This window comes from Globicephala melas, chromosome 6 (assembly GCF_963455315.2).
Source record: "Globicephala melas chromosome 6, mGloMel1.2, whole genome shotgun sequence".
NCBI lineage: Eukaryota > Metazoa > Chordata > Mammalia > Artiodactyla > Delphinidae > Globicephala > Globicephala melas.
Genome location: NC_083319.1, coordinates 99,724,555 through 99,741,828, shown reverse-complemented (window position 1 = coordinate 99,741,828; position 17,274 = coordinate 99,724,555). Strand labels below are relative to the sequence as shown.

The 17,274-nt window shown below is 37.1% G+C and overlaps 1 protein-coding gene across 2 annotated transcripts in view; it reads right to left on the bottom strand.

The window, feature by feature from the left end:
* The window catches only part of PPP3CC (protein phosphatase 3 catalytic subunit gamma), a 93,625-nt gene that overhangs the window by 28,322 nt on the left and 48,029 nt on the right, over positions 1–17,274 (bottom strand). For both annotated transcript variants that reach the window (XM_060301255.2, XM_030832604.3), the window contains exons 4-6: positions 12,007–12,118; positions 2,170–2,315; positions 228–367 (exon numbers count right to left, since the gene is read on the bottom strand). In XM_060301255.2, coding sequence (XP_060157238.1) covers positions 228–367; positions 2,170–2,315; positions 12,007–12,118 — 398 coding nt within the window. The remainder of the gene's footprint in view (positions 1–227; positions 368–2,169; positions 2,316–12,006; positions 12,119–17,274) is intronic.

Here is a 17,274-nt window from a genome sequence, read left to right as displayed (position 1 = left end):
TGCAAGATGTTCTATTCAGTCGTGTTCAGTATATTACACTTATTAGGGCATAATACTGAGTAAAATATAAAAAACAAAACAGAGTTTTCTGCCTTCAATTAATCAAAAAATTAAATAGAAGTCCCTGAGCGACACAAATTCAAGATACAAAATATGTAGTTAAAAATAATTTGATAAAATATGTTACAATTTCCTTTTTCTAATTTTCTAACTGAGGATTAGCTTACCTGTAAAAATAAGAGCACCCTCGGACCGTGTTGTGGGTATAGTGTTCCAAGGTCTTTTCATTGCCATAATCCTCTGAGGGATCAGACCAAAGCAGGTCACACACTGGCCCAAAGGCTGGAGGTTCTTTAAACCTGTCTAACTAGAAGACACGTAAAAGCCAAAAGAAGAAAAATCATGAAAGCAAAAGAGCTTTTGGAAAATGGTATGGGTCAAAAAACACCTTTCCACCCATAAGAATGTATTAGGAGAGTGGGCGGTAAGCCCCTAAAGAATTTTCCTTTAGGAAGAAAATGAACATTTAATAAATGTAGATACAATTTTTATTTGTTTTTGGTATTAAATTTTAATAAATATCCCTATCCCTACAGTAGAAAAGGACCTCCTTACATCCTAATCTTAAAAGCGGTGCTCATTTAATTTGAATGTGAAATCAATCACTATAGAAACATACTATTTATTAGAAAGACCCTGTAAAGTTTATTTCAATTGCCTAGGTGAGCCAATGTTACCATGACAGCAGGAAGGGTTTTGAGTGTTTCTGTTCATTGTTTATCTCATTCCAATGGAGATTTCTTTATTTTAAAGAATGCTAGTTTTATTTTGCAAAAGGCTTTCATCCTTTCCATTCTATTCAGTGGAGGCATTTCAATATGTTATTAATTCAAGCCTTTAGTCACTGCTGCTTTGGTTAACGCATGAAAGCCAAGAGAAAACAAGTAACTAGGATAACTGAATGCCAAGAAGAGAACCTCTACTAAGTGAAAAGGGAGCTTTATATTAATACAATTGATTCAGAATTGTAAAATTCAAGATTTACTATGTAAAAGAGAAATGTTGTTTATTTAATAACAACACGGCAGCAGAAAAGGCTGTGCATACAGGCATACACCCTCTTACCTTGAGGACAGTAACTTTAATTCAGAGAAATTTTACAAACAGAAAATTTTTTAGTTTCAGTACCTATATAAGAGAGGTAAGAGAATACAAGGTACAGAAGAGAAGATGGTGATGTAGAACAATATAAATGAAAAAAGACTGATCACCTTTTTTCAGTCATGAAGATACATAATCCTGAAAAATCACAATTACCAACTAAGGCAAGTGTAGCAATTAAACTCTATCATCTGAAATGTCAAAGTCAATGAATTTCAGAGCTGGGAGAGTCCTCAGACCATCCATTTCAACGTCCTCATTTTACAGAGAAGAAAATCTAAGAGGTTAAGTGATTTGGTAAAGGTTACACAATTAATGGCAGTACAGGGATTAGAACCCTGGCTTTTTTCCTTCCTATTGCTACATAATTTAAAGTTTCAGGGTTATACTCAAAATATGTTTCTAGTTGGTAAAAGCACAGACTTCGTTAAAAATTAGACATTTTCTGGGCTTCCCTGGTGGAGCAGTCGTTAAGAATCCGCCTGCCAATGCAGGGGACATGGGTTCGAACCCTGCTCCAGAAAGATCCCACATGCTGGGGAGCAACTAAGTCCGTGAGCCATAACTACTGAGCCTGCACTCTAGAGCTCGCGAGCCACAACTACTGAGCCTGCATGCCACAACTACTGAAGCCTGCATGCCTAGAGCCCGTGCTCCACAACAAGAGAAGCCACCGCAATGAGAAGCTTGCGCACTGCAATGAGGAGTGGCCCCCGCTCGCTGCAACTGGAGAAAGCCCGTGCGCAGCAACGAAGACCCAATGCAGCCAAAAATAAATAAATAAATAAAATAAATTTATTTAAAAAAATTAGACATTTTCTGGAAGATATATAGGAAAATGTTAACAGTAGTTATTGCCCAATGACAAGATCACAGGTGATTTCCATTTTCTTACTTTTAATTATCTGTATTTAAAAATTTTCAGCAATAAAGACATATTAGTTGACTGTAATAAAAAACAAAATTAAAAGCATATTTACTCCATGAGACTAATGAAAGATTACTTACTTTCCGAATGTCATCTAAACAAGTAATTTCAGGTGACATTCCTCCATGTACACACAGAAACTGCTGGTTTAAGAGGGCAGCAAGAGGAAGACAGTCAAATGTTTCCATACACGCATCATACACCTGTTCAGAATATTTGATTCGACCTATCAAAAAAGGAAAAACAAAGGAAGAGAGTTAAAATTTATCATACATGAAAAAGGATATATGCCAGTTGATTATGAAGCTACTCCAAAGCCATTTGTTACAGGCAAATTTGAAAACACAATCATCTTTGTACAGATATTTCTGAAAAGTTGTGGATAAAGGGCAAACAAAATCTCCCTCTTTTTCTACAAGTGTGACCTTGGATTAACTTTCTAGCTCTGTTGTCCTGGAAACCTGATAAGGTGAATGTAATCAGCTGTGTTATTAGGCAACATTTCTTATGGTAAAAATTACCCAATTACCTGGCGGAAGCTATAGCTTTGGGCTTCTCTGAGTGCGGTGACTCGTAAGGTATGTCCCTCGTGGGATCCTGGAAGCTATGCCAATAAAACTTTTACAAGAGATACTGGCATTTGTGATGCATGAGGCTTCTAAGCCAGGGTGGCTCCCTAATCTGCCCAATGTGGATACTGTTTCCTTGCACCTGAGCTGTGACTAGGAGAGGGTGGGAGAAATGGAGGCAAAAGGCAGAAAAGCTCCAGACTGCGGCATGTACTTCTATGACGACTACTCCATGAAAAGGGATGCCTGATGCTGCCCTTCCTGAACTGTACTCTTCTAGGATGGACGCCATGTATGCCCCATGGTCTCTCGTGAGTCTGCATTGGGTCTAAAAAGACTTCCTGGTGGTATTGAAGATATATAAATAGAAACTGAAGTTTTAGGCGTCATCAATAAAATGTCAATAATGTTTTTGCTCATGATTTTTAAGGTCTTCAACCAAATTATGTCCTGATTTTATTTTATGTAAAAATGTTCATCTCAGTGAACTGTATTTTGATGTGGTTGTCATTTTGAGGCTACAGAACAAAAAGCACTCCAGTGGGCAGACAGTGGGTTGGCTTCCACAATTATCTAAAAAGAACAGGTCATGAAATAGTAGTTGGCAGATGGCTTTAGTTTAAAGAGAAAGGGAGCGTTTTCTTCTTTGGCCTTGGGTTCAAAAAGCCAATATGCTAGGAGGTGCATACTGGTGGAGACGGCCACAAGTTATACAGGCAGGCAGCCCTACAGAACTGTGAGCTCCTTCTCTTCCAAGATTCTGTGAAGATGAGACAAAGCCTACAGGCCCCAGAGAACAACACTATAGCAAGTGAGTCAGATTATCTAGTTGGTAATTATTTCTGTGTTTATTTTCTTCTTGTAATCTCCATGCTTTTAGAAAAGACATGTTCAAGTATCAGAGCCTGGTCTTGGCAAGGCTCTGGGGAATAATGTGAAGGGTGATGTGTCCAGATTTGGGCCAGAGTGCAGTACATGGGTAGCAGGAATGACTGGAGAGAGATCCCTAAAGGGAAGGTGTAACCAGTGGACCACACTTAAGGTGCTTCATCCCAGAAGGTGAAGACTGTCTACTGCCAATACTGATCAGGATTTGAGGGCATTAAGGGAGGCGTGAGTTCCTTTATAAACTTTTAGAGCATTCTGTATTACCACAAAGGCAGTTAAGATCATCTATTTCACAATATATGCTAACTCTATTATGACATTCAAGTTAATAAGAGCCATATCTTCTGCATCTTTCTATCTCCTTGCAATTACATCCTTATATTCTGCTTTGTATCTGAGCACTACACGTTTGGCTATCTCTGAAGTAGACCCAGCACTGGCCAAAAAGTGTGTTAAAGGAAAAAAAATCAAGGGGAAAAAACCCTTTCATTTGTGGCCAGTGATTTGACTTTTTCTCCTGTAAATCCATGGAGCCAGAGTTCCCCCTGTTGCCAACATCAATAAGGAATTCCTTTGTAAGAGTCCTAAGGTTGCATATAGGCAGGGATTTTAATTAGTTATTAATTCATGCTCCAAATACCATTTTACATCAATAAGATGCCTTTCAACCCAAAGAATGACTCAAAGGAGTTCCTTAGCCTACTTCCAGAAGACTACCAAGTCTGGAGAAAGACAGAAAGTAATACAGTGTCCTAACCCATTTTGTAAATTAAAACAGAAAGTCACAAATCAAATTAAACAAAGTGCACAACCAAAATGGGTTACAGAATGTTACCATTTTAATTTTCTTAAAGTTTATGAATATGTATATAAATACCAACATTTTTATTTTCTGAGGGGTTAGATTGAAGATGACTTAGTTTAGCCGTATTTTCTAGGATGGATATATAATCCTTGTATAGTAATATTTATTGTTATATCACCTTTATTTTTGAAATCTGTTGAAGGCTCACAATGTACCTGTGCCATCAGTGAGTTAAGTGTTCAACACAGTGGAATGGAGTCTGGAACCTGACTGCCTGGATTCGAACCTCAGCTCCGCCACTTACTAGCAATAGTACTTTGGACGAATTACTTGACTCTCTGTGCCTTTACTTCCTCATCTATAATACAGGCCTAATAATAATACCCACCTACATTACAAGATTGCTGTGAGGATTAAATGAATTCACATATGTAAAATGCTTTGAATAATGTATGACACAAAGTTGGTTCTATATAAGTGTTAACCAATAAAATTACCTTATTTTATCCTCACTGAAACCCTGTGAAGTAGGTACATAATCTTCATTAAAAAGCTGGGGAAGGGCTTCCCTGGTGGCGCAGTGGTTGAGAGTCCACCTGCCGATGCAGGGGATGCGGGTTCGTGGCCCTGTCCGGGAAGATCCCACATGCCGCGGAGCGGCTGGGCCCGTGAGCCATGGCCGCTGAGCCTGCGGGTCCAGAGCCTGTGCTCCGCAACGGGAGAGGCCACAACAGTGAGAGGCCCGCGTACCGCAAAAAAATAAAATAAAATAAAAATAAAAAGCTGAGGAAACTGGGCTCACTTGTCCAAAGCTGCAACTAGTAAGTGGCAGAACTAGAACCTGTTCATGCTCTTAACATGATGCAATACTCCTCCCAATCATTACTTTTAAATTAAATATTTAGTAGGAGAATCTAAAGAGCCAAATATATAATTACCAAAGGTTAAATTAGCTGACTCAAGTGTTTTATTTTCATGATAAATTGTAAGATATATCCCACAATGAAGGAAACATGCACCTCAGTCATAGGTTCACACTGATACAAGTTCTAACTAGTATCAATAATATAACATTAACAAAACAAAATTTTCAACAATATTCTTTGAACGTAATTTTGAGAGTCAGCACTATTTGCAGGAAACCATGACCCGGTCTAAACAGTGATTATATATTTGTTTTAATTTTTATTTGCTTTCACTGTTTTTTTAAAACAAAGGTAATAGGTTCAAAAAAAGAAAGGTTCAGAATTAGTGCCTCCTCCCCCTCTTTGCAGGCAATTAGCTTCCTGGGTGTCTTTATAAAGATATTCTACGCATACATATGCAGATATGTATATTTATTCCATTTTCACAACATCCTTTTGTTTTTTAACATAAATGTAGAATATGTACACTGTTTTCACTTGCTCTTTGGACTTCTTTTTTTAAATAAATTTATTTATTTTGTTTTATTTATTTTACTTTTGGCTGCGTTGAGTCTTCATTGCTGCACGTGGGCTTTTCTCTGGTTGCAGCGAGCGGGGCCTACTCTTCGTTGCGGTGTGCAGGCCTCTTATTGTGGTGGCTTCTGTTGCAGAGCATGGGCTCTAGGCGTGCGGGCTTCAGTAGTTGTGGCTTGCAGGCTCAGTAGTTGTGGCTCTCGGGCTCAAGAGCACAAGCTCAGTAGATGTGCCGCACGGGCTTAGTTGCTCCGCTGCTCGAACCCGTGTCTCCTGCATTGGCAGGCGAATTCTTAACCACTGCGCCACCAGGGATGCCCCTTTTTGTACTTTTCTTTTTTGGCTGCGCTGTGCAGCACGAGGGGTCTTAGTTCCCGGATCAGGGATTGAACCCAGGCACCTGGCAGTGAGAGCACGGAGTCCTAACCACTGCACCGCCAGGGAATTCCTATTTTTTGGACTTAGTAACATATTTTGGAGATCATGCCATATAGTTATATGAAGAGTTTTGGTTTTTTTTAATATCTATATAATATTTCACTTTATGGATATACCACAATCTAACCACACCAATCTCTTGCTACTATAAGTAATGAACAATGGCAAACATTTGTTTATTTCAAAAAAAAAAATCAACCTGTCATAACAATACTGTTTTCATTAACAAAATTACAGGAGTTTCTGGAACCTCCTGTAATTTCAGTAAGCTGTTTAACTACACATCAAAAAAGGGGCCCTTGGAAATAAGAAATTAATTTACTTTAGAAATATGGACCCAGAGCTATGAGATGGAATCACAAAACCACTAGGTTTCTTGCTTTCCAAGTACATAACAATAAAGAGATGTTTTTGCAAAGATAAATGATATGTCAGAAATTAACTGTTATACTTTGCTACTCAAATTATCTCTGGATTTGAAAGCAATTTTAAAAATCTCTGCAATATAAAGCACTTTAAAACTTGATATAAGAAAAGAAAAGCCTCCACCTGCCCCTCCTAGAAATATTAACAAGATTGCAGCTGCACAATTTGGAACTAAGCATCACTTAACAGTAGTTATAAGGTGCTGATTCTAAATGTTACAGTGGCCCTTTAAGAAAGATCAGCTTATCAGTAAAAACACTCATGCAAAGTGGCACACATGCTCTTTCCTTATATAGGAACAAAATTTGAAATTGTACTTGAATTTGTGTGCTTATTCCAAGATTTATTAACATTTCGGATGCAGCATTAGAATGAAACAGGAGTATATTGGCAGATAAGAGAAAAAGAAAGAAACGTGGTTTAACTAAATTACAGCTGTGAAAAGCAAAGAAAAACCTGAGATAAGAAATCCTGTGCAAAATGACACACTCAAAATGTTTCCCAAACCTATTGTTCTATTTTCTGAAAACAGTCTGAACCAATTATACTAATCAAAAAAAGAACTCTGAAAAAACAGAGGAAGAATCACATAGAATGTTACCGAAAAAACATGAATCTTAATTCAGAGGCATCCATACACAGTTTTTTCTTCATTACTTATCTATTGCCAAATATTGAGCATTCCAGGGCCTTTGTTAACTGCTTGATAGGCACTGTTTAATTTTCCCAAGTAAGGAAACAGAGGTGTAATGAGGACCACCTTAATATTTGGCTTAGAAAAACAATGCAAAATATTTCCAATTTTTAAAGTACTTGATGAAGTGGTTCTCAAATGACAAACAGTAGATACTTTCCAAGCCTCTGGAAGAGGTGTTCTTAACCAGCAGTGTGCTACAGAATTACCTGGGATGCTTTAAAAAGCCTTTTAAATGCTTGGCCCTAAATGGATAATTTGAAAGTTACCAGTTTAAAAAATTGGTATAATAGTATTACATGGTGGTGGTGAAAAGCTAATTCACGGAGTCCTATGGGAAGATAAAAAATTAAAAGTACTAGTCCTCCTGATCCAGTTTCCCACAGGTAATCACTGTTACCAATTACTTCTGCACCTTATATATTTTTAATTTACAAAGGAGATCACACTATACGTGTTCTGCAAATGGCTTCCATCACCTAACAATATATCTGAACAGCTCTCCATATCAGTACATCTAGATCCACCTTGATCTTACAACAGCTGCCTACCATTCCATTTTTTAGATATATTATCCCTTATTATTTTTTTTTTGCTATTACAATTAACACTATAATGAACATCCTTATACATCCATATCTTCTTATCTTTTTGAGTATATAGTGTGGTAGGCAGAATTCTAAAATGACCTGCAATGACCTATACCTTTGTATAATCTGTGCCCCTTTGAGTGGGTGGAACTTGGAAATACACTGAGACTCCCATGATTATGTATCATTATGGCAAAAGGGAGATTTTCCTGGATGGGCCTGACCTAATCAGGTGAGCCTCTGAAAAGCAGAGGGTTTTCTCCAGCTGGCTGATCACAGAAGAGGAAGGCAGAGAGAGGCATTTGGGCTCTAGAAACTGAGGGCAGTTTCTAGCCAACAGCTAGCAGGAAAATAGGGGCCTTAATCCTACAGTCAATAAGGACCACCAACAACTAGTGAGCTTGGAAGACACCAAGCTCCAAATGAGAACACAGCCCTTGGTGACACCTTAATTTTGGCCCATTGAGACCCAGAGCAGCAAATTTAGCCATACTGTGCCTGGACTTCTGACCTGCAGTAACTATGAGATAACAAATGTGCTGTTTTAAGCAGCTGAATTTGTGGTAATTTGTTATGCAGTATTAAAAAATAAAGATACAGGGCTTCCCTGGTGGTGCAGCGGTTAAGAATCCGCCTGCCAATGCAGGGGACACGGGTTCGAGCCCTGGTCCAGGAAGATCCCACGTGCCACAGAGCAACTAAGCCAGTGCGCCACAACTGAAGCCTGCACACCTAGAGCCTGTGCTGCACAGCAAGAGAAGCCACCACAATGAGAAGACCGTGCACCACAACGAAGAGTAGCCCCCGCTCTCCGCAGCTAGAGAAAGCCCGCATGCAGCAACAAAGACCCGACGCAGCCAAAAATAAATAAAAATAAAAATAAATAAATTAAAAAAAGAAAAGATACAATCTGCATGATAAACTCCTAGAAGCCAAACTGCTGGGTCAGAAATTTTTACGGATATTGCAAAATTACTCTTCAAGTACTTTACACCAATTTAAACACTCACCAACAGTAGATCTAATTTGTTTTAAACTTCCTGGTTAATTACTGATTTAAAGTGTTTATTTCAATAAGTTCCAAGGCCTGGAATGATCTATATCTTGCCCATTTGTAGCTGACTTTTCTCTCACAGGGTTTTTAAGTGTTCACACTCTAAAATTTCTTTCAATAAGAAAGACCTTTCATTTCAGGCATTACTAGGAGGAAGGCTGTCATCACAACTGCTAACTTCAATGTAGGAAGCTACTGGTAACGAGTTAAAATGAGCATTGGGAACATTCTCAAGTTGTAAGTAGAGGGATTTTGTGGCAGCTGAATAAACTGAGTCTCTGAAAACAAATTTCAAAGTTTTTTTCAACTTTGAATATTCTTTTGGTAATAAAACTTCAAATATAATATATTCCTCCAAGATGATAATCTGAAGAGAAATCTGAATAGGACACAAAGTAAAATCCATGATCAAAATATCAATTATATGAACAATAAAGGTTTTTTTTTTTTTTTTGCCACACCACATGGCAGGTGGGATCTTACTTCCCTGACCAGGGGAGGAACCCTTGGCCCCTCGCAGTGGAAGTGCAGTCTTAACCAGTCGATCGCCAGGGAAGTCCCAAAGCATTTTTATATATTCAGGATTATGGGGGGAAAGAGGTAGACTTTAGAGCTAGACAAGAGATTATTCTACCTTTCTTGTTTTATAAAGAATGTACTAACACTTTAGAAATAAAAAAGGTATAATTCTGTTTTTTATTTCACTATTTTCCTTTCACTATAACAAAGGAATAGTGAATTTTGTATAGTAATACAAAAATTCCATGTAGTATAAACTGATATATAATTTTTCTGAGTGCTAGAGTATGTACCAAAAGTCTTTAAAATGTTCATGCCCTGACACCTAGTAATTCTTTTCTGAGAGTCTATTCTAAAGATATAAATCACAAAGAATCATTCATTCAACAATTTAATTCAACCAATATTTGTTAAGCATCTACTATGACTTATTAGATAGTGTTCTGGAAAAACAACAGAGAACAAAACACCTCCCTGCTGTCATGCAGCTTAAATTCTGGTGGGAGAGAAAGACAGTAAATAAATAAATATATTAAAAATATATAAATTATATATATATATAGGATATATAAAAATTTCAGGTATTGATAGATGCTATGGGAAAAAAAAGTAGGGTATGAGAATAAAGTGATGAGATTTTAATTTAGAAAAAGCAACCAGGGAAGAAAATCTCTGAGGCTATGACACGAATGAAGTAAGGATGTAGGTCTTCTAAGCAGATAGACACCTGGGGAAACAAGAGATGATACGGGCAAATGTCCAGAGGCAAGTTCTCCCAAACAAGCCCAATATAGTCACCATCATGCTGCATGTTACTTAGAGCCAATTGTGAGTACCTAGATTCTGGTCAAAGAAATCTGTGAGGTTTTTGTTTTTGTTTTTGCTTCGCCTCACGGCTTGAGGCTTTGCAGGATCTTAGTTGGGCCTCGTGGAAGTGGAAGTGGAAGCACGGCATCCTGACCACTGGACCACCAGGGAATTCCCTGTTTTTGTTTTTTAAATCAGCTTGTAATGTTTTGAGTTTCAAAAAAATTCTACCTTTAATAATAATTTTTTTTTTACTATTACAGTATTATTTATAGTTGGAATCAACCTAAATGCCCTACAGTTGCTACTAAATTGGCCACACACGATAGTACATTCATGAGATGGAATACTTTAAAAACATTAATATTATATTTTAAAGTCATGTTAAAAAATATTTAATAAAATGGAAAAATGCTATTACATAACATGAAAAGAGCAGTTTATTAAACAGTACATATACTATGAGCCCAACTTTATTGCAAAAATATATACAGTTGGCTCTCCATAGCCACAGGTTCTGCATCCACGGATTCAACCAACTGCGGAACTAAAATATTTGGGGGGGGCTTCCCTGGTGGCGCAGTGGTTGAGAGTCCGCCTGCCGATGCAGGGGACACGGGTTCGTGCCCCGGTCCGGGAAGATCCCACATGCCACGGAGCGGCTGGGCCCGTGAGCCATGGCCGCTGAGCCTGCGCGTCCGGAGCCTGGGCTCCGCAACGGGAGAGGCCACAACAGTGAGAGGCCCGCGTACCGCAAAAAAATAAAAAATAAAAAAAATAAATAAAATAAAATAAAATATTTGGGGGAAAAAAAATTCCAGAAAGTTCCAATATGCAAAACTTAAATTTGCAGTGGGCCAGCAACTATTTACATAACATTTACATTGTATTTACAACTATTTACATGGCATTTGTATTAGGTATTATGAATAATCTAGAGATGACTTAAAGAATACAGGAGAATACATGAAGGTTATATGGAAATACTATATACCATTTTAGATAAGAGACTTGAGAATCTGCGGATGTGGGTATCTGTGGGGGTCCTGGAACCAATTCCCCGGAAATCAAGGGAGGATTGTATGGATATAGATATATCTGAACTATTTCATGACAGGTTTGTTTTTTTTTGGTTTTTTTTTTGCAGTACGCGGGCCTCTCACTGCTGTGGTCTCTCCCGTTGCAGAGCACAGGCTCCAGACGCACAGGCTCAGCGGCCATGGCTCACAGGCCCAGCCCCTCCGCGGCATGTGGGATCTTCCCGGACCGGGGCACGAACCCACGTCCCCTGCATTGGCAGGTGGACTCTCAATCACTGCGCCACCAAGGAAGCCCAATGATAGGTTTTTATGTATACAGAAAAGAATAGAAGACTATATGCCAAATAGTGAGATAATAGTGATTAATTTTAAGTGGTGTAATTGTGGACAATTTATATCTTTGGACTTTTTAACGTTTTCCAAATATCCTAAATGTATTACTTATAGACCCAGGGGGATACTCAAAAGTTATTTTCAAAACAAGTGTTAAAAAGTGGAATCTAGGTTCTCACCAGAAAACAAAACAAAACAAAAACAAAAACAGAACAGGAAGCATTTGAGGTCCATTAGTTTCTTTTCTTTGTGTTTAATTCGCTGGGACTGGCTAAAGGATAACTTAAAAAGTTCTGGAGGAGTGATTATACTTACATTCCTGTTTGAAGGTGAAATATTCTGTAAGATGCCTGCATTCATGATTTCCTCGAAGCAGAAACAATGTTTTGGGATGATTAATCTTTAAACTCCATAAAAACAGCACACACTACAAGACAAACACAAGGATAAAACTTTTATTTTTGAACACAATAACACATAAAGACAATTTATACAAATTCAAATGACTTGCTATAATGGCGTATCTCTTTGATATTCCCAAGTTGAAACATGAAGAATTCCAGCTTTTGAGTGTGTTGTGTTGTTGCCCTAGAATTTGTCTTTTTTGTTGTTTTTGGTTTTGTGGGTTTTTTTTTTTTTTTTTTGGCTGTGCCACATGGCATGTGGGATCTTAGTTCCCCGACCAGGGATTGAATCCGTGCCCCCTGAAGTGGAAGCACAGAGTCCCAACCACTAGACCTCCAGGGAACTCCCTGCCCTAGAATTTGAAAGAACGTAAGAGCGTAGCCTTCATAGAAATCTCTTAATTTCTGTTCCCATGTTCCATCCAAATATCTAGATCTCTACAATAAAGTCACCCACACACATACCTTAGTCCTAAAACCTGTATTTTATTTAGTGGAGAAACAGTAGAGACATTTCCACTAAAATCAGGAACAAGGCAAGGATATCCACTAATACCACTACTATTCAACACTGTACTAGAGGTATTAGCCAACTGAATTAGACAAATCAGTTAGAGGCTTAACAATGAGTAAAGAAAAACAAAAACTATCTGTATTTGCAGATGATATAATAGCATACCTGATAAACTCCAGAAGAATCAATGATACAACTAACTAAACTAATAAAAAATTCAGTAACATGCAAGGATATAAAATTAACATACAAAATAGCCTTCATATACACAAACAATAAGTGGGACACAATGCTAGACAAAACTCCATTTACAATAGCAGCAAAGAAGATTAACTACATAGGAATAAATTTAACAAGAAATGTATAAAACTCATACCAGGAAAAAGTTAAAAAAACACTCCTGAAAGACACAAAAGTAGACATGAACAAATGGAAAGACATTCCCTGTTTTTGGATAGGATGATTCAGCATTAAAAGATTACAGTTCTTGGGACTTCCCTGGCGGTCCAGTGGTTAAGCCTCTGCGCTCCCACTGCAGGGGGCGAGGGTTCTATCCCTGGTCGGGGAACTAAGATCCCACATGCTGCACAGTGCAGCCAAAAAAAAGAAAAAAGAAAAGATTATAGTTTTTCCTAGTTTATAAACCCATTACATTTCCAATAAAAATACCATAAGCTATTTTATGGAGTTAGACAAGTTGATAATAAAATTTATATGGCAAAATAAACATGTAAGAACAGCCAGGAAACAGCCAGAAAAACACTGAAAAAGATGGTTAAAACATACTATAAACTTCCTAAATTAAAATAGTGGTCCTGGCACTATATGTAGATAAATATACCAGTGGAATAAAATGGGTCAGAAATTAATGCACGTACATATAAAAATTTGAGATATAAGAAAGGTGGCACCCTAAATCACTGGAGAAATGATGAGCTTCTTAAGAAATGTCTCTGGGACAACTGGTGCTATTTCAAAAAAAAAATTAGAACCATATCTCACATAATGAATAACAAATGGATAAGGGATCTAAATATCAAAATGCAACCATACAAGTTCTAGAAGAAAACATGAGGTGAGTTTTCTTTAGCTTTAGTGTATGGAAAAACTTTAAAACTAATGACTAAAAGTTCAAAGGCAAGAAAAGAAAAGATGGGTAAATCTGACTACATAAAAATAATTTGCATGGTATAAAACAATTCGGCAAGAACTGACAAAACCACATATACATTTAACTTTTGACCACATCTAGGAGCCTACCCTGAAGATACACTTCCAACAATAAGAAAATACATACACACAGGCTGCAGTGTTGTTTGTAATAGCAAAGTATTTGAAACAACCTAAATGACCATACAAAGGAGAGAGGCTGAGCAAATTATGATACATCCACACAATGAAGTACTATGAAGCTATGAAAAAAAACATGAGAAAGATCTCTCTATAAACTTATTTGGGGCAATTTCTAGGATACACTGTTAAGAAAAAAGCAAAATGAAAGAGTATCTACAGTATGCTACTGTTTATGTAATAAAGAAGGGGTATAAGAAAAACATATATTAGCTGCTCATTTGTGCATAAGAAATAAGGGAAAGATAAATCATAAACTAAAGAGACTGGTTACCTAGAGCAGGCATAGAGGAAATGGGTGGAAAGAAGTGGGGACTGGGAACAGGTTAGGAGGGATGAGGCCGGAGTGACACTTCTCAAAGCATACCTCTTCAGATAGGTTTGACCTCTAGAACCACAGTAATTAAAATTATTTGGGTATTAAAATTACTCAAAATAAGTATTTAAATCAACCAGCATGTGATAGAAACCCCAAATATAATATGAACAGTAACAAATGAGCCTAACTGTATTATAAATGGATAACAAAGTAACAAAGAAAGGGATGGGATGGGGGAGAACTAACCCAAGTTATATATGTATATAATATATAATATATATATATATATATACACACGCTATATATAACCAAGCTACATATATATATATATAGTGTGTGTGTACATATATATACGTATGCGTGTATATATATATATATATATATATATATATATACACGCATACGTATATATATCTCCTAGATTCTTCTGCTGAGAGGGCCTAGGACCTCAAAATCACTATGTGTATTGATTTGGGGATTACAAATAAATTTTAGTAGGGAGGCATATATACAAATACAGAATCCGTGAATAATGAAAATCAATCGTATAGTCTAATCATAAAATATACATATCTCATTCATATACAGCTTCAAAACATAAGCAAAAATTGACAGAACTATTGTGAGAAACAGATAAATCAATAACTGTAGCTGGAGATTTTGACGCAGACCCAAAAAATCATAGTTCAAGCAAACAAAAATAATCAAACTTATAGAGAACAAGTGAACAAGTACAGAATGCATTATTTTCAAGTATATATGGGATAGTCACAAAAATCTACTGGGTACCACAATAAATTCCAAAGGGAGTCTCAATAAATTCCAAAGAATGAATATTATTCAGATTATGTTCTCTAATTAAATTATGCTAATTAGAATCAGTAACAAAATACTAACTCTAAAAAAATCCCACATGACTGGAAACAAAAAACATACTGCTTCATTGTGTTAGGGTTTAAAGATAATTCTTTAAAAAATGCTGAATGATAATAAAAACAATACATGTCAAAATCTGTGGGACCCAGATAAAGCAGCACTTAAAGGGCAATGTACCTTAATAAGTACATTTATTTTTTAAAACAGATATGCAAATATGTTTGTATATGCTTAACCTATCTCTGAAATGTCATACAAGAAACTCTTAACAGTGATTGTATGGGTGGAATGGCTAATATATGAGAAGATGCTCAGTGTCATTAGTAATTAAAGAAATATTAATTGAAATGACAATAAGATACTACTTTATCATTTTGGTAAATATTAGAAAATGAGATAAAACCAAATTCTGGAAGAGGGACAGGAGGAAATATGAACTCTTAGGTGCTACTGGTAGGAGTATAAACTGGTACAGCTGTTCTGAAGACTGATCTACAATAATCAGTTCAAGTGTTATATGAAGGTAGGTACCCTTTTCCCTAGCAATCCCACTCTTGTTCATAAACCATAGAGAAACTAAAACATGGGACCATAAGTGGATTTATATAAGGGTGTGCTTCACAGCAGTGTTCATGATAGAAAGAAACTGGAGGCAACCTAGTGTCCACCACTGAGAACAGAGAACTAAAATGTCATAGATGTATACTATGGGATACTATGGAGCAGACAGAAACCCAGATAGATCTTAAAAACATACTGACATGTAAAAACAAAAATCAACAGAAAGACAGCTACAGCAGTGATTCTCAGGGTGGTCACATTCATATCAAAGTGTGGTACATCAGCATCACACAGGAACTTGTTAGAATATACATTCTCAGGGTCTATTCCAGACCTAAAGAATCAGAAATTCTGGGTGGGCTCCAGCAATCTGTTTTTGAACAAGCCCTCCAGGTAATTATGATGCATGCTAAAGTTTGAGAACGACTGAATAGCACCATAACATTTATGTAAAATTAAAATATTTTTCCCACCAAAACGTTATATATTAAAAAATTAATAATATATGTATTCTGAGGCATATACTAAATACAATAGCAACATGTATAGTTGGGAGAGGGAGTAAGGAAAATAGAGGTCACAGATAAGAAAAACAAAACAAAACAATAGAGGGACTTAGAAAAGACTAGTAATAAATGTGCCATGACCTTAAGAGCTTAATTCAACCAAGATTTCCCTCCTTTTTGAAAGGAAAGACTTCAAAATCCTGAATCCAAATGCTTCTCAAAATGCCTACTCTAAGTCACCAACATTTCCTGCCTATGCTTACTGGATAAGATTACTAACTAGTCTTTCTGGGCTCCCATAGTCAGTCCACCACGTAACAGCCAGAGTAATTGTTTTAAAACATAAATAAATGTGAATATGTCACTTCCATGCTTAACAAACAAATAAACAAACAAAAAAGCTCTAATGGCTTCCCACTGCATTCAGAATAAAACCCAAACTCTACCATGGTTTGCAAGGCCTGACATCCTGTAAACCCTGCCTATGTCTCTGATACACTGTCTACATTGTCCCCTTACTCATTCTGTCTAGCCACACTGACCTTGTTTCTATTCCTGGGCTGCCTTAGGCTTGCTCCTTCCTCAGAGCTTTTACACTTGATATGCCCTTTGCCTGAGATGTACTCACCCCACCCCTCCATCTATGCATGGCTCATTCCCTCAGGTCATTCAAGTTTTTGTTCAAATATTACCTCTTCAGATAGGACTTCCTTGATCTCCAACTAAATTAGCTACTCCTGTCCCCCTTTTGTCCCTTACTCTGATTTGATTTTCATAGACACTAAGCAAATATAAGATGCCATCTCTCTCACTAGGAAACACAGTAGGGACTTCCCTGGTGTCGCAGTGGTTAAGACTCCGCACTTCCAATGCAGGGGGCCCGAGTTCGATCTCTGGTCAGGAACTAGATCCCACATGCATGCCACAACTAAGAAGCCTGACTGCCGCAACTAAGGAGCCCACCTGACACAACTTAAGACCCGGTGCAACCAAATAAATAAATAAATATTAAAAAAACAAAACAAAATAATAAAGGACTTGGCTTTGCTTGTT